This window comes from Octopus bimaculoides, chromosome 1 (assembly GCF_046866305.1).
Source record: "Octopus bimaculoides isolate indiv1 chromosome 1, ASM4686630v1, whole genome shotgun sequence".
NCBI lineage: Eukaryota > Metazoa > Mollusca > Cephalopoda > Octopoda > Octopodidae > Octopus > Octopus bimaculoides.
Window position 1 is genome coordinate 131,405,941 of NC_142928.1, and position 25,629 is coordinate 131,431,569.

At 36.0% G+C, this 25,629-nt stretch overlaps 1 protein-coding gene across 2 annotated transcripts in view; it reads left to right on the top strand.

Moving 5' to 3' along the window:
* The window catches only part of LOC106867719 (DDB1- and CUL4-associated factor 11), a 43,349-nt gene extending 22,662 nt beyond the window's left edge, over nt 1-20,687 (top strand). For both annotated transcript variants that reach the window (XM_014912681.3, XM_014912680.3), the window contains exons 8-17: nt 966-1,009; nt 3,423-3,546; nt 5,146-5,203; nt 11,683-11,775; nt 14,143-14,235; nt 15,330-15,419; nt 17,144-17,207; nt 17,293-17,445; nt 18,472-18,581; nt 19,375-20,687. In XM_014912681.3, coding sequence (XP_014768167.1) covers nt 966-1,009; nt 3,423-3,546; nt 5,146-5,203; nt 11,683-11,775; nt 14,143-14,235; nt 15,330-15,419; nt 17,144-17,207; nt 17,293-17,445; nt 18,472-18,581; nt 19,375-19,482 — 937 coding nt within the window. In that variant the 3' untranslated portion in view covers nt 19,483-20,687. The remainder of the gene's footprint in view (nt 1-965; nt 1,010-3,422; nt 3,547-5,145; nt 5,204-11,682; nt 11,776-14,142; nt 14,236-15,329; nt 15,420-17,143; nt 17,208-17,292; nt 17,446-18,471; nt 18,582-19,374) is intronic.
* Nucleotides 20,688-25,629: the final 4,942 nt, after the last annotated feature.

A 25,629-nucleotide genomic window follows, 5' to 3' on the forward strand; every position in this document is an offset into this window, starting at 1 on the left:
AGAAGACCTGTATGAATTTATTGATTGTAAACTAGCTTTAATTTGCTAACTTATTCATCATATTCATTCTACTCTTTCTGTTACTCCCAGTTGATGCTTATCTAACCAACTTCTTATCACACACTTACTCAGAACTGCATTATTTTCAATCCCTTCTACTATTTCTCCATTTATTAACTTGAAAGAGCAGTACACATTAATCTGCCTTTGTTAACCCTAACTTTCAGTCCAGGAAGGCTTGAAAAATCTACAAAAAGACTAACTAATAATAATAAAATTGTGAATGCTTGTATAGTATGTAATGTAACAGTATTTGGGGCTTAGAATATACAGTATTATATTTTGAATGTATTTGGTACCCAGAGTGTTGTGGTATGTCTGCAGACAATTCATGGTCTTTGAAATAACATACTCATTGATGTAATAGATTCCTCTTGTACAGCAGAGTTTATTCTAAAGAACACTTATAGAGTCCTGGTTTAAAGACTAATGCTGAAGCTCAGATATTTCATAAAAATACATAAAACCAAAGACACAATTCTGAAGTCATCAACAAATGGTCTTATGTTTAAGTTGCTTTAAAGGAAATGATTGTAAAAAAATCTATAAAACAAAATATTTTTTCCCAACAGGTTCCATATAAAAAAGAATTAGTTACTAAGAGAGATTTCCAAGCAATCATTTTATAAATATACCTGGTAAATATTGAAAGAACATTAAATTTTATGTAATATTCCATGATTTGCTTATAGTAACTGTAAAAGGAACAGTTCCTTTTTCTGAAGGAAATTATTTATCATTATAAATACTTAATGTTTTCAAAGCTTTCAATGACTTATGATAAAACAACATCAACATATACTTTTGTATTTTAATTGCTTGTATTTTTATAAATGTATAATTTGGAAGAATTTAACTTAAATCTTTTATAATATTTCTTTTATATTTTCTTAATTTTTGTTTAGTCCTGATGGAAATTATGTGATATATTCCAGTTGGTCTGATTGCAGTAAGTCTTACATCTTTTATTATTCAAGAACCGTCAAAGCAGTGAAAAAGATAGAATTGTTAGCATGCCAGGTGAAATGTTTAGTGACATTTCATCCGTCTTTATGTTCTGTGTTCAAATTCTGCTGGGGTCAACTTTGTCTTTCATCCTTTTGGGGTTGATGAAATAAGTACCAGTGGAGCACTGGGGTCGATGTAATCAACAAGCCTCCTTCCCCTAAACTTTAGGCCTTGTGCCTATTGTAGAAAGGATTATTCAAGAGCCGTCTAATTCTATTCTGAAAAAATGGAAATCGATTACATACTAGCAATAATGATGATAGTAATTTCTTGCACAAACTGTTTCTTCATTAATGAACAAATGTGAAAGATTATATCATCTATAGTGTCAGCCTACCATTCTTTACTTCTCTATCTCTCAGAACATTGATAAAATATTTCATAATTTTTACATACTCTTATCATAACAATGACTTTTGTAAGTGTGAATATTTGCATATGAATTATAGTATTGTTTGATCATCATCATCATCGTTTAAAGACCGCCTTCCATGCTGGCATGGGTGGGATGGTTTGACAAGAGTTGGCCAAGCAGAAACCTTCATTTAACTGTTTTGGCAGGAGTGTTACAGCTGGATACCCTTCCTAACACCAACCACTCAGCAGGGTGGACTTAGTGGGGTCTTTTATGTGGCACAAGCACAGACGAGGTCAGTTTTAGTGAGGTTTTTACAGTTAGATGCCCTTCCAAATGCCAAGAACTTTACAGTGTGGACTGGGTGTTTTAAGTGGCTCCTGCACTGACAGGGTCACCAAAAACTTGCAAGACAAAAAGAAAAAAACTCTTTTGAGAGGGGAGGTGGCATTAGAGGAGGTAATCTTGTGTTGGATGATGAAAGGTTATATTGAGGCAGAGAGACAGAAACAGGTGTCTTGCTGTAGAGGCGGTACAAGGTTACCCCTGTCCGGAGAGAGAGAGAGAGAGAGAGAGAGAGAGATCAGGAACGAAGACTGAAACAAGTGCGCTGCTGTAAAGAAAATACATGGTTACCCAACCTGAAGGAAGTGCAGGAGAGGGAGAGAGAAAGTGGGAGATAGCAGGATAGAGATGGTGGCAAAGTACTGGGCATACCCAATGATACATAGAGACAGGGCGTGGGTGGAACACACAGGTCAGAAGCTAGCAGAGAGCAGTGATACAGTGGCGCTAGGCCAAGAGGACAGGATTGGGGAGTGGGAGGTAAGCTTAGTTCATGAAGTGGAAATGTGAGGAAGAGAAGACATGTAAAGATGTAGTTTGGTTTGTTGTGATAGAGTGTGTGAGAAATTTTCTTAAGTGTGGGTGGGACACAGCGCTTCTAGAACTCCCTTTTGCTGACAGGGTCCATTGTCATTTCCTCTGTGAGGCCCAGCATCCTCAGATCGGTCCTTACCACTTCATCCCACATCTTCCTGGATTGCCCTCTTCCGCGGGTACCCATCTACTTTCAGTGATTGGCACTTCTTTATACAGCTGTCCTCAATTGTATACCTCAATTATTTTGGAGTGTTATCTGCTGTCAGGCAGACAGACAAACTGTTTCAAAACACAATGGTTGTAGCTAATCTTTTAACCCTTAGTTATGTGCATAAAAAGAAAGCTGCCAGTTGTATGTGATATCTTATGATTATCATTATGTAAGTCAAGAATTCATAATTTCTCAAGACTAAAAACATTGTTTAATTTTGTAACTTTAAGATATTGTTCATTGCTGGGATTACTCACATATTTAAATCAGTATCTGGGAAAAAGACTTAGGAAATTTGAAAAAATACAAACCAAAGCTATTTATCTAAATGAAAGTTATTATATGCATTTTCTGATAGAAATATTGTACCTGATTATGGGCAACTTCCAGAATGAAAATGTTCTATTTACAGAAGTTATGTAATATTAAAATGCTTCAGTTTCAAAATCTGCATATTTTATTTTACAATATTAATACAACACCTACAACTATACATTATTGTATCAAGACATTTCTTCTTAACTTAAACTAGGAAATAAAAAGTAGATTTGAACAATAGACAGAATTTGTAGAGCAGAAGATATATTTGAATGTAATAACCCTAGTATGTTACTGATACTCATTTTATCTATCTTGAAAGTATGAAAGTTAATGTTTACTCAAATGAGACTTGAACTCTGAAGGCAAAAAGAAAAATATGTTTTTAACTGTAATGTATTTAGTTCAACACTTCTGTTTGTGCTATCTTTATTGTATTGAAAATAGCTACTCAAAATATTATTTTGAAAGTATTGTTTTATGTATATTTCAAAATATATGAAACTAAATGCTTATTTGATATAGTCACAAGTATTATTTTTTTTTTTCATTTTGTTTATTTAATGTCCTCTTATGCATATATTTCAGTTCATTTGTGTAATATTCGAGGTGACCGTGATATCCACGAAGCCCTACCATTGTTTCCTGGTAGAAGTACTTTCTGCATTTTTTCACTGACATTCTCTTCTGACAACAAGGAAATTCTTGGAGGGTAAGCTTGAAGTTTCTTCTTCCATTCATCATCATCATCATCATCATCATCATATTGCTTTAATGTCCGTTTTCCATGCTGGCATGCGTTGGATGGTTTGACCAAAGCTGGCAAGCTGCACCAAGTCCCAGTCAGATTTGGCTTGGTTTCTACAGCTGGATGCCCTTCCTAATGCCTACCACTTTACAGTGTGTGCTGGGTGCTTTTAACGTGCCACCAGCATGAGTGCTTTTACATGGCACCAGCACAAGTGTTTTTTATGTGACACTGGTACAGGACTCTTGCAGGCTAATCCTCTTCACCAGGGAATGTGGCCTTAACACTTCTGCTCTGGAAGACAGGTCTTCTTGAGTACAGCAAGGCACTAGGTATCTCGGTCCTTTGTCAGCTTCTGAAATTCACTGTAATTTTAACTTTGGTCTCCTTTCTTACATCTTGAACCATGTGAAACATATTACTCTATGATAGACATCTCATTTGAAAATATATCATATGCTATCATTCTTACTTTACTTCAATAATTAACCTGAACTAGTTTTTTTTTTCTGTCATTCAACTCGATACTGATGCAACTAAGTTATCTTTTAATTAAATCTTTAAATATAGGCTCACTTATTCAATGTTCTAAATCCTGTGATAACATACTTAATTTAGAGTATTGCTATGACTAGAAAGTGACTTGAACAATAAAGTTCTATTGAAATTTAATATGATCTCAGGAGGATAGTTTATTCCAGATATTCCTATTGAACCATTACCTATATTTTATGAACAGCCTCTGACACCAAAATTTTAATAAGATGTTTTAAATGAATCAAAAATTGCTTTGTAGAGAAAATACATTCATATAAAATGTAAAAAAAATTAAAAAAATAAAATTTTTAAAAAAATTAAAAAAAACATAAATACATTTACCATATATACTGGTTTATAAGATGTGACAAGAAATTGGCATGCATTGAATGTGGCTGTATTAAGGCTGGAATACCGAGTGTATAACTGTATGATGAAACATTAACTTTGTTTTCTCCACAAAATATTCTTGTCAGTGGGGGGGTGGGGTCTTATATGCTAGCAGATACATTATTTTGAAATAGCAGACACCATTTATTTAATTTTTTTGCATAAAGTAAATTTTTATTAAATTTTTATTAAAAGACCCCTTTTCTTGCAGAATCTCAGAATTTTGCTACAGAACCTACTTAAAGAAGCACTGATCTGATATATCAGGGCAAATTTCATTAAATATCCTATTCTTGTACTAGCAAAACATTCCCTGTAATTATGAAAAGAATCCCCAAAATTTGAAGTAGAACTTTTCACAGCCAGGTGGCCATCCTTAATACCAGTGTTTCATATTTGTGAGTGTCCCTGATTTGTTGCCAAGAACATTTCTCACTGAAGCATGTAGTTTATTATACTGATGTCATCATTTGTCCCTTTGCTAGTATGAATACAATTTGCATTCAAACTCACTGAAACTATTTTTAAGGTGTCAGATTTAAAGAAGCCTTTATCTTACATATATTTCTATTATTTTTCTACCATTTTAACTTAATACTTTGCCATTTTTAAAAGTAAGCTTTCACTATTTTCCAGTGCAAACTGTGGTAATTTTTATGTCTATGATTTAGAGAGAAATCAGAAGATATTAACAGTAAGTCATTTTGCAAGACTTTACTTCTTCTCTTCCAGTCACTGAGTACAAATGAAAAAGAATCATATGTGCGTGTGTGCATGTGCTTGTGTGTTTGTGTGTGTGTGTGTGTATGTGTGAAGGTCTGTATATACCTATCTACCCATTTCCCATGGACAAACAAAAGAAAGAAGCACACAACACATTTGGAAGGAGTGCATATATTAGTAGTCAATAACAATTTGATTTGACTCCATGCAACTTTAAGTATTGTAGGCTCATCACAGAACCTAGCACCTTAGGCCTCAGGAGCTAGTTTCATGTGATGAACCTACAAAAGTTACATGGAGCCAATTCAAACTATTATTAAATACTAATATATATATGCGCGCACACACACATACACACACACATGTGATGGGCTTCTTTCATTTAGTATCTACCAAATCCACTCACAATTATTTGGTTGGCCTGGCACTATAGTAGAAGACGCTTGCACAAGGTGCCACACAGTGGGGCTGAACCTGAAATCATTTGCTTCTTAACAACACAGCCATGCCTTCTTAACCATATAGCCATAACTGCACCCATTTATATTATATATCAGGCTGAGTAAAAAGTAATCAACGTTTTGAAACATGAAATTCATCACAATATATTTCAACCATGCAGAAATTTTATTCATCAAAGTGAGCACCATTACAATCAACACATTTTTGCCAATGAGTTACAAGTTTGTTTATTCCAGTAACATAAAAATCTGGAGTTCTAGAGCTGATGAACTCTTTGAACACACTTTCAGCATCAATTTGATTTTTGAACTCCTTCTCTCGCAGGAAACCATCAAGGTGCTTGAAAAGGTGGTAGTCATTACGAGAAAGATCTGGGGAATAAGCTGGGTGGTGAAGAACTTCGTGGCCAAGTTCCCTCAACTTCTGGAGTGTCATTAGGGAAACGTGTGGTTGAGCATTGTCATAAAGAATGATTGGCCCTCTTCTGTTGACCAGTCTGGGATGGAGGAGTAGCAGTTTTTTGTTCATTTTGGCAATTTCACAGCAATATGTTTCTGCAGTAATGGTTTTTCTGGGTTTTAAGAAGTTATTGTGGATGAGTCCAGCAGTACACCACCAAACAGTTACCATAACCTTTTTGAAGAGCTCAGGTTTAGGGAAGGATTTTGGTGTTTCATTTTGATCCAGCCACTATGGAGAGCATTTTTATTATTATACAGAATCCACTTTTCATTGCAAGCTGCAATACGGTCGAGAAATGGATCAGTCTGATTATGGAGAAGAAGCAATGAGCACATCCCATATCTGTGCATCTTCTGATTTTCTTTCAAATTGTGTGGTACCCATTTGTCATGCTTTTTTGATTTTCTGATCGCATGCAAATGGTTGCAGGTACTTTTCTGGCTAACTTGAAGTTCTTTTGCCTGTTCTTGGGTGGTTTTACGTGGATCTTTCTCAATGACAGTCTTTAATTGATCATCATTGATGACGATCTTTAAGGCTCAGTTCTCCACTACAAAATCGTTTAAGCCATTTTTGAGCTGACCACTCACTGGTCATTTCCTCACCAAATGTTTCACTGATATTGCGAGCAGTTTCAGCTGCTTTACATCCTTTTTTGAAGTTGAATAGCAAAATTGCTCAGATATCTTACTTTGACAGTTCCATTTTAGGTGATTGTAACAACAGTGGAAAAAATATCAGTGTTAATTTATTGATGCATCTGTATTAGACAATTGCAAAAAGTTGTTTAAAAAAATTTCAAACCTCTACAAAAATCCGGTACAAATTCTTCATGGTTCAAAATGTTGCTTGCTTTTTACTCAACCTCATCATCATTATCATTGTTTAACGTCCGCTTTCCATGCTGGCATGGGTTGGGCGGTTTGACTGAGAGCTAGCAAGCCAGAAGGCTGCACAGGGTTCCAATCCGATATGGCAATGTTTCTACAGTTAGATGCCCTTTCTAACGCCAACCACTCTGAGAGTGTAGTGGGTGCTTTTTACATGCCACTGGCACGAGGGTTAGTTAGGTGGTACTGGCATCAGCCATGCTTGATGGTGCTTTTTACATACCACTGGCTCGGGAGCCGGTCAGGCGGCACTGGCAGTGATCATTCTTGAATGATGCTTTCTACATGCCACTGGCACAGGACCAGTCAGGTGGCACTGGTACCGACCACGCTCAAATGATGCTTTTTACATGCCACCGGCACAGGTGCCAATCAGGCGGTACTGTCATCAGCCACAACAACGACTTCACTTGCCTCAAAAGGTTTTCACAAATGCAATTTATTGCCCAATGATTGAAGGATACTCTTAAATGGGCTGGTTATGCTGCACTGGCATACGCCACGTTTACGGTCTCACTTGGCTTGCCAGGTCTTCTCAAGCACAGCATACCTCCAAAGGTCTCAGTCACTTGTCTTCACCTTGGTGAGGCCCAACGTTTAGAAGTTGTGCTTCACCATCTCATTCCAGGTCTTCCTGGGTCTACCTCTTCCACATGTTCCCTCTACTGCTAGGGTGTGACACTTTTGCACACAGCTGTCCTTATCCATACGCAGCACATGACCACCAGCACAGTTGTCTCTCTTGTACACCACATCTGATGCTTCTTATGTCCAATTTTTCTCTCAGGGCGCTTATACTCTGTTGTGTATGCACACTGACATTACACATCCAGCAGAGCATACTAGCTTCATTCCTTGCAAGCTTATGCATGTCCTCAGCAGTCACAGCCCATGTTTCACTGTCATATAGAATGACTGTTTGCACATGCATCATACAGTCTACCTATTATTTTGAGCGAGAGGTCCTTTGTCACCAGCAGAGGTAGGAGCTCTCTCAACTTTGCCCAGGCTATTCTTATTTTAGCAGTTACACTCTCAGAGCAACCACCCCGCTACTGATTTAGTCACTTGTAGTTTTTGGCCCAAGGAATGTGATGGAAGCTGTTTTCTGCACATTTTCAGTGTTTATTGCCCCTGAGCATTTACCACACACAAAAACTATCTTCCCAGTTAGCCTTCCTATTATGTGTCCATAGCTTACACCATCTTATGGAGTTTCTACCTACACCTTTACTACAGATCGAGCAGGGCCATCTGCCTGAAGGGGTTTGTGTCTTGTCTACCTTCCTACTTATTAGGACTTTGGTTTTAGCTAGGTTGACTCTAAGGCCCTTCGATTCTAGTCCTTGCTTCCACACCTGAAACTTCTCCTCTAGTTCTGATAGTGACTCAGCTATTACAGCAAGGTCATCAGCATAGAGAAGCTCCCAGGGGCATCCCGTCTTGAATTCCTGTGTTATTGCTTGGAGGACTATGATAAATAGGAGGGGGCTGAGGACTGAACCTTGGTGGACCCCTACCTTTACCGGAATTCTTCACTGTACTCGTTGCCAACCTTCACCTTACTGACAGCATCTCTGTACATAGCTTGCACAGCTCTCACTAACCATTCATCTATCCCTAGTTTCCTCATTGACCACCAGATAAGGGATCATGAGATCCTGTCAAAGGCTTTCTCCATGTCAACGAAAGCCAGGAACAGAGGTTTATCTTTGGCTAGGTATTTCTCTTGCAGCTGTCTTACCAGAAATATAGCATCAGTGGTGTTTTTCCCTGGAACAAACCCAAACTGCATCTCGTCTAGATTAACTCCCTCCCTAATTAGTTGGACTATGACCCTCCATGATTTTCATTACCTGATCCAAAAACTTGATACCTCTGTAATTATTTGTATCCAATGCATCACCTTTACTTTTGTAGCAGTTGACTATGGTGCTGCTGGACCAGTCATTGGGTATGACTCCTTCGTGTATCACCTGATTGACTATACAGGTAACTAGACTATAGCTGACACCACCAGATATTTTAAGCATCTCTGTGGTTATTCCTGATGGGCCGGAGGCTTTCCCTGTCTTCATATCCTTAATTGCTTTATCTACCAAGGTATTGTTAATTTGGACAGTTGGTCCCTCCGTTGGGTCGACATTTGGCAGACCCTCTTTCTCCCATTCATTCTCTTCATTTAGCAACCTTTCACAGCGGTGTCTCCAAGTCTCTCTCCTTGCAGCCTTGTTAAATGCAAGTGAGCTATCATCCATGTGGACACATTTCAAGTCTTTGGTCCTCATAATGCAGAACATTGGCAATTTTTTTATCTCCTTCCTCTTTGGCTAAGTAAACCTGTCTCCTAGCTTCCCTTCTGGCAATCTGATACAATTCCCTGCTACCATCGTTCTTCCTGTTCTTCCATGCTTGTTTCTTTTCCCTAATGGCCCTGACAACTACATTGTTCTACCACCACATTACCATGGGTCAAGAGTGGACTTTGCACCATCCACAGATCTGGTTAGTAGCCTTCAACAGGCTGTGCAGAGGGACTGAACCCAAGAGCACATGGTGGGGAACCAAGCTTCTCAACCATACAGTCATGTCACCACCTATATATATATATATATATATATATATATATATATATATATATATATATATATATATATATAGTTTTAGGGAAAATTTTGGATTTTGTCCCTAATATTATTATTATTATTATATACACACACACACACACACACACACACACACACACACATATTCTTTTGTTGGTTTCAGCCACTGAAACCATGACCTTGCTAGAGCACTGCCTTCAAGGGGTTCAGGGGATTATATTCATTGGTGTGCTTCACCCAGTACTTGATGACATGACTGTATGGTTGAGAAGTCCCTCTGCACAGCACATTCCGCAAGTGTCTTCTACTATAGCCCTGGGCCATCCAAAGCTTTGTGAGTGGATTTGGTAGACAGAAACTGAAAAGAGCCTCTCATATAAACCAATGGTTTACAACCAGGTTCTATATGACCCCTGGGGGTTCACAGTATTATTTTAAGGGTTCATTACAAGAGTCTGCTAGGTTTCTTTCTCTAACATTTTAAATAGTGCAACCTACATAAGTGAATGTGTGATGAACAAATTAGGAATTTTGAAAGAAGTATCTATAAAACTCAAATGGCTATGGGGGTCCACCAGTATAAAATAGTAATCAAAGGGGTCCATAGATGAACAATGGTTGAGAACCACTGTTGTAAACGAACATCATTATTGTTTGTTTCCATTCTTCTGTGAAAAAGATGAGAAAATATTACCTTGCTTGGAAACGGTTGAAGGTTGGCAACAAGAAGGGTGTCCAGCTGTAGAAAATCTGCCTCAACAAATTTCGCCTGATCCATGCAAACACGGAAAAGCGAACATTAAAACAATGATTATGGTTATGATTGTGTGTGTGTGTGTGTGTGGTATTGTGACCCATTATACAATATTTTTTTAAAATTTCATTTTGAATTTCTCTGGTCCAGTAAACTCAGCAATAATGATTGACTAATATATTGTGCTACTGTGAATGAAGTAAGAATGTGCATAAAGTATGTATTATTGGATGCATTGATCAGAGGTATTCCAGCCATGACCATCTTGTCTTTTCCCTATGAGCAAAGAACGCAAGACCCATATAATGCAGTATGTCCCTTTCTAAGATAGTGGTATGTTATCTGTGGGACATTTAGCTACTACTTCTTGCCGCTAGAGCGTCCATGTAGAGACTTCCTTGGCTCCTGTGGACATGTTTGTGTTATACTTGCGTAAAGCTAAAGTCTGAAGGAGAGGTAGAAGGAGGGGGGGTTATAAAAGGGAGATCACTCTCTAAAGGGACGTGACTCTATTGAACTTGTTAAAATTAGTATTATATTAACGTATGGGAGTCACTATAATTGACTGCCATCTCCTCTATATTTCTGACCTTGTGTCTATGTAAGAAATTATTATTATTTTATTATCGTGCGGGTGACACGTAAAAGCACCCACTACACTCTCTGAGTGGTTGGCGTTAGGAAGGGCATCCAGCTGTAGAAACTCTGCCAAATCAGACTGGAGCCTGGTGTTGCCATCCGGTTTCACCAGTCCTCAGTCAAATCGTCCAACCCATGCTAGCATGGAAAGCGGACGTTAAACGATGATGATGATGATGATCCACTGCCCTTTTGGCAAATAAACCATTGGTCAAGTCATTGAAAGAGATCACTCCACAATCTTCCTTTAGTTAAGATAGTCAAGCAGTGTTCCCTGTTCTGGGGCTTTGGTGAAGGAGGTTCTGTGGTGGATACACATGAAAGGACTGAAGATGGACTCCTTCCTCTTGACATTTTCATGAACTTTTTCAAGATCAATAAAATAACTAACTGCTTATTGCTAAGGCCTATTAAATCAACTATACAGTTGAATCTAAAAAGGGAAGGACACATCAGACAATGTAATTCTAGAGAAGACAAGATTGATGTAGATATGACCTCTTTGATCCTAGCTCTGCTGAGTCAGGGCTGCCCTGAAGTTACACTACAGCAACAACTACAACTACTTCAAATTGTTGGAGTTGTGCCAATGTTAGAAACCATTGTTGTTGTCAATGTACTTTTTTGTGATTTATAGATCAAAGCACATGGTGATGATGTTAATGCAGTAAAATTTGCAGATGATAGTTCCCAGATATTGTTCACAGGAGGAGATGATGGATTCTGTAAGGTAAGAAATAAAATAAATACATTTAGATTTGTTTATGTTGTGCAGTATATTACTTCTCTAACGTATTGCTACTTCACTGTTCCACATTCTACACTAATGCTCTATATTGTATATTGAATAATCTCATTGTAATGTACTATTTTGTTTTATTATATTTTTCTCAATGATCTGGTCTTCTGTTCAATCCCACTGCACAACACCTTGGGCAAGTGTTTTCTAATATAGCCCTGAGCCAACCAAAGCCTTGCAAGTGAATTTGGTAAATGGAAACTGAAAGAAACCTATTGTGTGTTTGTGTGTGTGTGTGTGTGTGTGTGTGTGTGTGTGCGTGCATGTGTGTGTTTGTGTGTACCCTTGTCTAGACATCACCTGATGATTGTAAATGAGCATCACTCTCAGACAAGCAAGGTTATTCATTTCCAATTTTACCTGAAAAAGCATGTCTAGTTGTCGGGAAATATCGCCTTGCTTGGAAACAGGTGTGTGCTGGTGAACGGAAGGGCATCTGATTGTAGAAAATCCACTTCAACAAATTCCATCTGACTTTTACAATTATGGAAAAGTGGACATTAATCCTTTCATTACCAAACCACACTAAACTAGTTGAAATGACCTATTGATATTTTAATGAGAATTTCAGCACAAATTTCATTAGTACATTCCTGAAAACACATGGTTTCACTATGTAAACAATTGGTTTACATTGTCTGCCATTATTTTACAAGATATCTGGGTGCTGCAAATTTTTGGAGATTTTTTTTTTTCCATTTTTTTCCCACTTTGATTTTCTGAAATGTTTCATTACGGACGGAAAATGGATACCAGTTTCATGTTGCTAAGCAGTGAGTTTGAAATCAAAGTATTTTCGAAAGAAGACAAAAAAAATCTAAAAAAAATACATGGCAAACATGAAAACCACATATGTGATTATGAATCGAATATTTCTTTTTCTGAAAGTGAAACAATTCTGACAATTTGTGATAGTGATAAAAGAAAACGGAATTTGTACCTGAAATCACAAAATCCCCACTGAACAGGATCTGATGGATCAGAGGACAACATTGTGTTCCAATATCTCATTTTGCTGTAGCTGGATGCTCTTCTGCATGACAATCATTTTACAGAGTGTCCTGGGTGCATTTCTGAAGGCACCAGCTCTAGTGAGGTTGCTTTGAAGTCCACAAGACTAATAAAAAGTCCCCGTGACTTAGAGGGGGAATATAACACAGGAAGTCATGACTTTTATGTAAGGTATTGAGAAGTTGAAGTATGATGAGAGAAACAGTGTTATTATGCAAGAGTGTTACTGGAGAGACTAGCAGAGACTGTTAGGGAAGGGAGAAAGAGAAAGAAAAGAGGAGCAACGTCAGGGTTTAGTGAGAGTGAATCAGAGACAGATAAGGAGGACAGTAGCTTGAGTAGGAGAAGATTCAGAGCTATCTCACATTATATAAGGCTGGGTGTAGTAGTGGTGCCAGAAAGAGAGATAAAAATGATGGTGACCAGAAGTTAGAGTGCACCTTCAAGGTAACATATTGTAGAAGAGAGCGTAGTGATACAGGATTTATGAAGGATGGGCAAAAGTTGTAAGAGTGGGTTGGGGTGAGTGATGGATAGAAATAAGGGTGGAGGTGTTCAGTGGGTATATAAGAGGGGAAAGTAGTCAATGACAAATGATGGTTGGGGGTGGTTGATGGTAAGAATGATGAATGGATGTCAATTGGAAGTTGCTCAAGGCAGTACAGATATTTATCCTACCCAATTTTCACTGACACTTCTTTGTAACTTTCTCCATTGGAAATGCTGTCAACCAGTGATTAACTCATTAGAGATCTATAACCAATGATGTTGTTACTCACAGAATGCATGATATAAAATAATAATAATAAATACACATACAATCTAGCACATTGATATACACTTCTAAAATATTGAAATCAGCACTTATTTAATACAGGATTATAAAGGACTTATAAATTTTATTGTGAAACATATTATAGCACATACTCACATACAACTTCTAAATATGCATTGAAGCATATAATCATATTCTTTCTAATGTCATTTACAATCCTATTCATTTAAGTACTCACATTTCTGTTGTATATTCTTCTACATACCTAAGAAGATACATGTTATAAACATGGTTATATGTGCCATTTTTATACGCGCACACACACACACACACAATCTCTCACACACACACAATCATACTCACACACATGCACAGAATTACAATCACATTCATAAGATATTCACAAGGACATGCATACATTCACACATTAAACAGTTCATCAGTCAGGATTTAATTGCTTGTCCTAATTGTATGATTGACTACAACTTTGATCCTTCTTGTTTAACTTTCAGGTTTGGGATCGGCGTACCCTTAATGAAAACAATCCAACTCCAGTTGGAGTGTTTAGTGGACATGCAGGTGGCATCACATATATAGATTCCAGGGTAATGTCTATCTTATACAAATTTTTTCTCATCTTGTTGCATGCATTCAGCAAAATTTGTTGTGTTTTAAATGAGTTACAAAGGTTTAGTGGATGGCTTTTGAATTGACATTATGCTGAAGGCACAACCTCTGGCTCAAAGCCATTAACATTACTTGACTAAAATGTAATAATTATTTAACCTTTAGCATTCATATTATTCTGTCAAATGTAATACTTATCTATTCACATTGTTTTGAATTAATCATGCATTAAGCTTATAGCTTCAAGATTTCAATGATGTGATTGTTTATTTTTAGAATGACATTGTAGGGTAGGTATGAGAGGCCAGATATGGCCAGTTTAAACATTAAACAGAATATTTGGGTTGAATATGGCTGGTTTAAATGCTAAAGGGTTTGGCAAAATAGCAAAGAAGCTTCTATGTGGTCACTCAGCTTGCTAGAATTAACAAATTTCCTGGATAATTTAGTCCTGAATTTAATGTACCAGAAAAAAATAGACGGCATGGTCTATTTGTATTCTCTTTTTATTCATGTGTACTTTTAATCACAAGTGATTAACTAAACTGAAGTAATTAATATTTAATCATAAGTATAGCCTTGTCTTTATACTATGTAGGGTGCCAACACGGCTATGTGGTAATAAGCTTGCTTCCCAACCATGTGCTCTTAGATTCAATCCCACTGCATGGCATCTTGGATGTCTTTCACTATAGCTCTAGGTTGACCAAAGCTCTTATGAGCAGATTTAGTAGAAAAAACTGAAAGAAGCCCATCATATGTGTGTGTGTGTGTGTTTATCCCCACACTACTGCTTTACAATTGGTGTTGGTTTGTTTATGTCTCCTCAACTTAGCTGTTTGGCAAAAGAAGACTGATTGAAAAAGCACCAGTCTTAAAAATAAGTACTGGGGTTGATTTGTTCAACTAAGCCCTTCAAGGCAGTGCCCCAGCAAGGCCACAGCCTAACAACTGAAACAAATAAAAGATAAAAGATATTATTTGTTATGTTACTATATGTAATTGAACTGGACATAATTATGGTAATTATTTTGAATGAAAAAATTAAAACTAGAAAATTTTATTTTTTTAGGGTGATTCACGGTACTTGATATCCAATTCTAAAGACCAGACAATAAAACTGTGGGACATACGAAAATTTTCTACAGAAGAGGGTATCAAGGTAATTTCATTTCTGATCTGTGATTCATTCCTGAAGCTGATTGTCAAGTTCTCTGGTAGATGTTTGGATTTTTATAATCATCATTATCATTATCATCATCATCATCACCATCATCACCACCATCATCGTCATCAGTTTCTAAAAATGATAATATAAAAACTAAAGTTCAGGATTACCATTGGCAGCCTATTTCTGAAGAACGTAAGCATACTTTTAAAACACTTTTTCATGCACAGAATCTTTTCAAGTTTTCAATTTATACAATTTCTGAAATTTGTTTTAGTGAAACCACAAAACCAGCTCAACTCACTGGAAAAATCACTTTTCTAAAACCATTTGCAAATATATATATATATATTAGTGTAACTCTTCCTTTCCTGATAGTTTGGATATAATAGGTAAAAAACTATCTTTCTACATTTTTTTTATGTAATTAGAGAAGGAGTTATGATATCCATTAAGAGATACAGATCTTCTAGTGGATTTGTTTGGTGTTCAGCTCAAATTCCTGTGGCTTGATACATGCATGAGAAAGTGGGTAGAGACGTTGTAGAGCTGGGTAGAAAAGCATAGTTCAAAATGCTAGAAGCATTATTCTTCAAAATTATTTAGGACAAAAAAAGTTAAAAAATGGCAGAAGAGATTGACAAAAGCATTGTAGACCTGTTTTGCATATTGTTAAATGAATCTTTGCAAATCAACTGTAGAGCCTGCAGTCTAGGATGTTTGAGTGTGCTGCAGCAACACTATTCCAAATATGGGTCACAGCTGAGCTCTGTGGAGAGTCAGCAATTGATCTGTAGTGATCCCTAGTGGTTATGACAACAAGCAAAATGGAAAAGGGATGTAACGAGAGTAATCTCCCTCAAGCTTCTAGAATGTTCAAGATTCTTCAGGAAGCTTCCAGTTTTACAGGGAAGTCAGGGACTTCCAGTCCATCCCTATATAAAGGAAAGAAATTCTAAATTCACGCCATTCAGACCCTTTTGGTTCTTCAACATGTACTGGATAGAGCTGCCGTACTTCATGTGCACTCATTCACTTTTCTAACTTGGAAATGTGACTGTAAACAGAACATATTCATGTAATGTTATAAGCTTCCTTCTATTAACCTTGTATATGAACGTATTACCTCCAGTAATAAAAGTTATGACTTATTACAAGTGTCTCATGAATTCTATCCTCTTGTTGTTATGAACAGAAACAGTGACTTCCTTTTCTCTTATACTGACTAAATTATAGTGAGTCATTAAGCCAACGTTACCACCAAAAATGGATAACCCTGACATCACTATAGATCTAAGGTTTAAGCCTAGCATTTTGAATGTTCTTTTCTCAATATTATACATGTATGATCACTATGAAGTTCACCAGAAATTGTATTTGAAATGACTTTAGAGAGTTATAAGTCAGTGTTATTCATGAATATTTCTTTGACATATGTAGTGAGTGTATAGTAAAGGCTGTGTGTATTAGGAGTCTTTTGGTACTGTTGAAGAAACTCAGTTGATCATTCCCATATTTTGAATACTGAAGAATTTCGAAATGCTCCTGGCAAGCCAAATCAACAGCTTGCTTTAAATTTCTGATTGGAACCATTCCATATCACTTTAATTTCTAATGTTCTTAAGAAATGGTTGAACATCACAAAATTCCATTCCCTGTTTTTCTAAGACTACATATCTTTGTAAGAAATTACAAATATCCAGTTTTCTTCTTTTCAGGCTACTGAAGCAGCTATCAGTTTCCAAAGGTGGGATTATCGTTGGCGGCCTATATCTCAGGAAAGTAAGTACATCCATAAAACACTCTTCTTGATGTACAGAATTTTGAAACTGTTAAAAGTATACAAAATTTTTCAACTTTGTTTCAGTGAAATTACGAAAGCCTCTAACTGGAGATGTATCAGTTATGACTTACCGTGGGCATACTGTTTTGCACACATTGATTCGTTGCAAATTCTCTCCACGCTTCACTACGGGTCAGAGGTACATTTATTCTGGATGTGCAACAGGAAATGCATGTAGTAAGTACATACTTTTCCTTCATTTATTTTTCAATTTAATTTTTCTCTGAAATTTCATCTTTCTTTATAATCATCCAGTTTCCACTTTAAAATGAAAACCAGTTTAGTTTACATCACTTCCACAGAACCATAGTGAGCTGTGGTAAGAAAATAAGTTGTAAGTGTTAAGACAGTATTCCTCTTCTAGGCTGGTTGCACAGATGTTTAGTCTACTCATTCAACTACATCTCTGGGCATTACCATGTCAAGATATAACCGACATTACGATGTTTTATGTCTAGTCTCTTGTACATAACAACAATGATAATCAAAGACTTTTTGTCTTAAAAGAAGACTTTTGTAAAGAAGAGGCTCTGAAAGATGTATCACTTTTTAAAAAAAAATCTTTTATTGGTTTGGTTTAGAGGAAGTGAAGGTACATGGCCTAGTGATTATGATGTTGCACCCATGATTGCAAGATCATGGTTTTGATTCATGGATCAGGTGATGCATTGTGTTCTTGAACAAAACACTTTGTTTCACACTGCTCCAGTCCACTCAGCTGTAAATGAATAACCCTGTGATAGACTGGTATACATACACACACATACATACATACATACATATAAATATATATATATATCATCATCATCATCATCATCATCATCATCGTCATCGTTTAACGTCTGCTTTCCATGCAAGCATGGGTTGGACAGTAAACAAAGTTTGTTTGTAGAAGCGTTGAGATGTATTGAGAGATACAGGAATAAATTTTTTATTCTCAAACGCATGATAATGCTAATAAAATAGAGCGAACAGGATAAATTATCCATACATTGCAGAAAAATACGTTATCAGCCAGCCATGGCTGGCTGGTAACGTATTTTTCTGCAATGTATGGATAATTTATGGCTGGCCAGTAACGTATTTTTCTGCAATATATGGATAATTTATCCTGTTCATGCTATTTTATTAGCATCATCATACGTTTGAGAATAAAAAATTTATTTCTGTATCTTTCAATAAAACTAATTTTAATATTTTCAGTTTATGATGTTCTTACTGGAGAAATTGTGACCAAACTGTCCAATTGTCACAGCACATGTGTACGAGATGTCTCATGGCATCCCACGAAAAACACAATAGTAACCACCTCAGTGAGTAAAAATTTATTTCCTTTGCATTTGACTTAAGTGATTTGCTTTCTAGGTGTATGAATTACAGATACCTTGTCTGCTGTAAGATGATGGTTAAATTTCAATCGACTTGAAACCCAATCCTGTCTTTTGGCAACCATGCTTGGTGTGGTCTTTCACCCAGCTAACTTCACTGCAGTTGACAGTTTTGACTACTTTGACAGTCTCTAAGTCAAGTTAGCACCAGAATAATGCTTTGTCATGTCAACCCTTTTGATACCAACCTGCCCAAAACCACTCTTGTTTCTATGATACAAATTGCATTTTAAAGTTATCTAAATTAAAACTTTCCATCAAAATTCCATGTTAATTTATGTTCTAAACACAGCCTTGATAATGGCAACATTGTTTTACTAAACACTTCATTATTTTAAAAATTCATTCAAATAAAGGTAATGTATTTTAACAGAAATATGGTAACAAAAGGGTTAAACCCTATTTCCATTATTTTAATATTAAGTAATTTTTCATAACACCCTATTTCTTGAAAGTCTTTCTTTCTCCCTCCCTCTTACAAAAATAAAAGATGGAAAGGAAAAAGGTTGCCAGTGGAGTTGAGAAATAGAAAGGAGGAAAATTGTAGTACAACCTGTGGCAACTTATATTTCAGATATTTCTTTGAAATAAATCATTAAATCCAAATGCAAATTCTTTTTTTATTGATGAAAAAATGTAATGCATATATGTTTTTGGATATGTCTCAAGTATATAGTTGATTTACTAAAACTTGAAAAATCTTTGTTCTATCTTGTAGTGGGACTCAACAATATGCCAGTGGTATTACTATGGCATTGAACAGCATCGAGATTTTGAAAATGGAGAATTATATTACCTCAAATCATTTCGACGATTATTTGATTGATTGTAACTGTCATATGGGTTACAAAAGAAACTGAACAGATGTAAATAATTAACATTTAACAGACATGGCTTTAAGCCCTCACTTTTTTTTCATTGCTACATCCATCATTAGAATAGTTATATTAAATATATTTAGAAATCTCAGTCTATAAAACATATTCGTTTCAACAATTGAAATTCTTTAGAAAATTTTGAAAGAAAGCAGGCTCTAATTCTCATGAAGTGAAATATTTTAAATACCTTCTTTCAGCATAATCTGCTGCTTGAGACCCTAAGATTCCTAAAGAGTCTGAAGATATTTAAAGTATACAAAGATCTTGATTTCACTGATTCATATGCTGTTTTTGTAGAACTAAGTCTTCCTCAACTGCCAACTACTTTCTTAATTTGATAAAACAACTTTAATTAGTCAAGGCTACTTTACATTTATTGTTTTGTGCAAGTTAAATACTGCTAGAAGGTTTCAGCTTATTACATTCCTATGCAGAAACTACCAACAAAGGATTTCCTTTGTAACATTCTAAGTTTATATTGTACTGACACAACTGCCATCATGTATAGAATGGATATTTCTTTTGGTGGAATTCTGGTTTAAGCAGCCCATATAATCTCTTGTAACTTTTCTATTTTTTGGAATTTTCAAAACATTTTTGAAAATTTGTGTTCTACACATGGGAATTCATATGATTATGTAAAAAATCTTTTCCTTAAAACTTTTTTATTCCCCCCTATAAATCCTAAAAGTTCCACTATTTTTGGAATTTTTTCTTAAAATTCATTTAAAATATGGACAGTCTGAATTTTTTACTTAAATCCCAGCGATGGACTACCATTGGGTGCATCATCATTCCATTAAATGTGTTTATGGGGAGAAAAATATTGAATAGCATCAATACATGTTAGATTGACAAAGAAACAAGAAAGGTTTCAGTGGTTGTCAGATGTACTAAGAACAGCTAAATCGCCCATAAATCACACAAATTTGCAAAAGTTTTCTGAAAATTCCAAACAAATTAGAAGAGTTATTATATGGGGTACTTAAACCAAAATTCCACCTTTCTTTTATTAAAACTTTTAGTTATAAAATCTAAGGAGATATGGAAGATAAAAACAATCCATGATCATCTTTGTAGCAAGATATAGCATCGTCATTTATGTGTGTCTGGAATTTCTTTCCACTATTTTTGAATAAATAAGTGTTATTTAGTTTTGTTTGTCATCTATATCATCATCATCATCATCAAGTGACATCTGCTTTCCATATTGACATGGGTTGGATGGTTTAGCAGGGAGCTGTCCAGACACCAGCTGTCTGTTTTGGCATGGTTTCTACAGATGGATACCCTTCCTAATGCTAACCACTTAACAGTGTGCTGGATCCTTTTTACATGCCACTAGCATGGGTGTGTTAACACAGCACCAGTACAGGTGCTTTTTAAGTGACACCAGCACCTGAAAGGACAAGCCTGTATGTGTGGAAGACTGATTTTACTTAACTTGACATGTTTTATTAAGAACAACAAATCACCACATCTCCTGGTCCTTTGTCATTTCCTCAGTGAGACCAAGCATCCGAAGATCCTTTCTCACCACTTCCACCCACGTTTTCCTGGGTCTACCCCTTCCACAGGTACCCTCTACAATTAGAGCTCAGCACTTCTTTATGCAGCTGTCAGTAAGTTAAATTACTGTCCTATTGAAATTCTCTTACCCCAAGTATTATTTTAGTGGCTGTTAAAAGCTGGAGTAAATCCTTGAACCCTTTAACATTTAAACTAGCCATATCTAACCCAAAATATTCTGTTACGGTCAAACTGGCCAGATCTGATCTCTCACACCTACCCTACAATGTTATTCTTAAAATAAACAATCACAACATTGAAATCTTGTAGCTACAAGATAATGCATGATCAATTCAAAACAAAGTGGATAAATGAGCATTATATTTGACAGAGTAATCTCAATGCTAAAGGGTAAAAGACCCATTTGTAGCATCTATGGATCACTGTTTAGCAGAAACAATAAGTTTACTAGTGTAGCTAGAATGTGTGCCACCCCTGGCCCCCCACAAAAAAGTGGTGCCACCCGGGGCAGACTGCTCCCTTCCCTCTAGCTATGCTAGTGAATAGGTTATGATACAATAGATTAAACAGGAGATAAATTTGTTACTGGATGAAGCTAGTCAGTTGCACACATTTTTCTGGAATATCTTGTCACCTGTTCTTTTGGGTTAGGTATACAGAGTCAATGTAGAACAGTGTTCTGTTTGAAACAAAATATCTACAACAGATTTTAAGACATGATCTACACTTTTTTAAGAGTAAACTGAAATAATATCAAAGCAAATTTAGAAAAAAAAAAAAAACTTGAATCAAGTTGAAATAATCTTAAAGTTAATTATAATAATCTCAGAGCAAATTAAACAATAGATCATCATTGTAATATCCACTTTTCCATGCTCGCATGAGTCAGACAGAATTTGTTGAAGCAGATTTTCTGTCTGGATGCCCTTTTTGTCACCAATCCTCACCAACAGACTGGACATATTTTCATGTAAGATTGGAAATGAAGGAAAATAACTTGCAGGATAGTAACACTCATTTACAACTACACATGAAGGCAAGGAAACAGTAACACACACACATATATAAATGATAGGCTTCTTTCAGTTTCTGTCTACCAAATTCACTCACATGGAAGGCTTTGGTTGGCCTGGGGCTATAGCTGGAGACACAATGAAACTGAACCTAGAATCATGTGGTTGGGAAGCAAACTTCTTACCACACAATTTTTTTGTCATTGATACAATGTTTTGTATTATTTACATATCTTTCTTTTCCTATTATTTTTAAAATAATAAAATAGTTCACTTTCAGAGTATACATGTAATAAGAATAGTGTGAAAGTACAAAATCCAGTTAGTTTAATATTTTGTATTGTATTTACAAAACAACATTTTCCATCATTATATAATGTTTGTTTTCCATATTTGGCATAGGTTGAACAGTTTGACTGGAACTGGCATGTCAGAAAACTGTACCAAGCTCTACTCTCTGGTTTGACATAATTTCTATGGCTGGATGCCCTTCCTAATGCCAATCACTTTACATAGTGTACTGGGTGCTTATGTGGCACCAACACCAATAAGGTCACCTAGCAACTTGCAGGGCAATACTCAACTGGTGGGGAGTAGTATTGAGGGACAGAAAAGAGAGAGAAGATGGTGAAAATGTGATAGGTGTATGCCCCCCCCCCCACAACCTAAGTTACAGAGTGGTGTATATGGTGAAGTGGACCAAGGATTGGGGAGCATGTGTAGGTGGGTGATTTCACAGGTTTGCAAAAGGAAGCTGGTGATGCTAGAGGGAGGGGATATTAGGAGGATATGTTGTGGGGGAGGTATTCAACAGGGACATATTGTATAGCATTATCACCAGTATTTAATGTCTGTTTTTTCCAATCAGGCATTGGTTGGATAGCTTGAGAGGAACTAGCAAGACCAGGGGCCACACCAGGTTCTATAGTTCATTTTGGCATGATTTCTACAGCTTGATGCTCTTCATAATGCCACTTTACAGAGTGTACTGGGTGCGCTTCACATGGCACCAGCACCCACACCAATGTTTTTTCATGTGGCACATGTATTTTAATTTTCAAATCTAGTTAAAAGTATTCTGTTGTTTCTTCAATTTTCATGAGATTAATTGCAATAATTTATGGATAAAATTTTTCATGAAATTCTTCACTGGCCAAGCTGCCCACATTCATTTTCTGAAAGGTGTTCAGAGAATTGCAATGGTTTGCTAGCAACGTTTTTTTGTCTCTCTCTCTCTCTCTCTCTCAATACCCTATCTTGAACAAAAATTGAGTCCAGTTCCTTTAGCAATGAGTATACTGTTGCCATGAACAAAGGAACCTACTATGATGGATCTATTTTTCCATCAAAGAATGAAACTTGCAACAACTGTAAAGAGGTTGCACATTTTTGGTAAACATGTCAGTCAAAAAGAGCTACAGCATCATTATCTACAATTCTTCCTATAACAGGGGCACAACAAAGAAATGGACTTGAACAATGCTAATCAGCAAATATATGGCTAATCAATATATTGATACTTTACTCAATTCAGTTAGTGTTACCAATCTCTCATTCTCAACTTTGCAGGAATATCTTTAAACTGTCCTGGCAGCTCAATCCAAACAGATGACTTTAAACATTAATATGAACCATTACAGAATTTTTATGTCGTTCAATATATTCCAACTTTGGCAACCAACATTTTTTTTTTATTTTCTAAATTTAATGACTTGAAACTAATTGCTACTAAATCTTGCCACTTTTTCCTATTTGATAAAAGGACAAAGAAAGATATTAAATGGTTTTTTTTTATGATGACAATATTGAGTCCACAGTCTCTCCATTGTAAGCCTATGTGGTAGCAGTAAGAAACAGAGGCAAAAACAATATATCTTGTCTTGATGATTTACAAACAATAAATTACTACTGCACTGTAGAAGCTTGTCTGCTTCCTAATACTGAAAATCTTATGTGTTCTATTCTCAACAAATTCTACAACAAACTGGATCAAAAAGAAGCATACCATTAGATTCCAATCCAAAATGACGATAAGAGATATACTGCATTTGAAGTTGATTGAAGGTTTAGTGTATCTAATACTGCAAGTACTTTTCAAAGAACAATAAATAGTTACTGACAATCAAAGGCATTTACACCTATCTCAATGTAATTGTCATTGGCAAAACCATTTACTGCCTGTACATTCAAAAATACACAGGCAGTGAATTTTTCCAGCATTTTAGCTTACATATCTTTAACACATGCCTCAATTTCATTTTATTTTATTTTTACCTCATTCAGATTATACTGGTGCAGATTTATCAGTTTATTACTTTTCTTTAATCTATTTTCTCTACTAATGGCTAAAGGCAGTCAGAAAGAGAATAATGTCGTACATTATGTATAACAATATCAGTGACATTAAAAGTTGATTTTTTTTTAGAAATCAACTTATTCAAAAAAGGATCTTCTTGGAGTAGGAAGACTGAAACAGCAAATTTTGAAAATGACATTGGTATTATGATGGAATAAAGATTTCAATCAGTATTTCATTTATCTAACATAAACATCATCAACATCTATTTTTCCTTACTGGCACAGATTGGATGGTTTGGTAGGGCCTGGCAAACCATAGGCCCACATCAAGTTCTAATGTCAGCTTTGGCATAGTTTCTATGGTTGGATGCCCTTCCTGAGGTCAACACTTTACAGTGTGTTCTGGGTGCATTTTCCCATGCTACTGGCACTAGTGAGATTGCCAAGTAACTTGCAAAGCAAGAAAAGAACAAAAAGGGGGAAAAGTAAAAGAAGAAAGTCTCCTTGACTAAATGGGAGTGGTAATATTTGAGAGGGAGAAGAGGGATGCTGGTTCTATGCCAGGTGTTGACAGGCTATTTATTGTGTGAGGGATAACAAGCCCAGGTGTTTTGCTTTAGAGATACAAGGCTACCCTGCGTTATATAAGGGTATTGGGAGTAACTGGAAAGCTGGAACATCTCAAGATATGAGGTGGGTGTTAGGATGCAGACAGTGGATTGTGCGTGATGTAGAGGGAAAAGAATTTTCAGAGTGAAAGAAAGATTTCTACATAATTGAAATATATTTAGTCTTAAAAGTTATATACAGATCAACAATAATCAAATGTAATGGTATAAAGAACAAGAATGAAATACAAGGGGGTGCTGAAAAGTTCCTGGCTTTGGGCAAAAAAAAAAAAAACAACAAGAAGATCATTTAATTATGATTTTATTCAACATATTCCACTCACAGATTCACACTCTTACAGCAGCAGTCCTTCAGTTTTCCTAAGCCCAGTAAAAGAATTTGGAAGGTTAGACCTCCAACCAGGCCTTTCAGATCAACAATAATTAAATGTAATGAAATAAAGAACAAGCATGAAATACAAGGGGTTGCTGAAAAGTTCCTGGCTCTGGGTAAAAAAATAGATTTATATATTTTTTTGTGTATCCAAAATTGTAAAAACACAGTTACTCAACATGCTTGATACATTATAGAAAAATATTTTTACTTCTCCCAATCTCTTAAAAACTTGAACAAAATATATGTCTT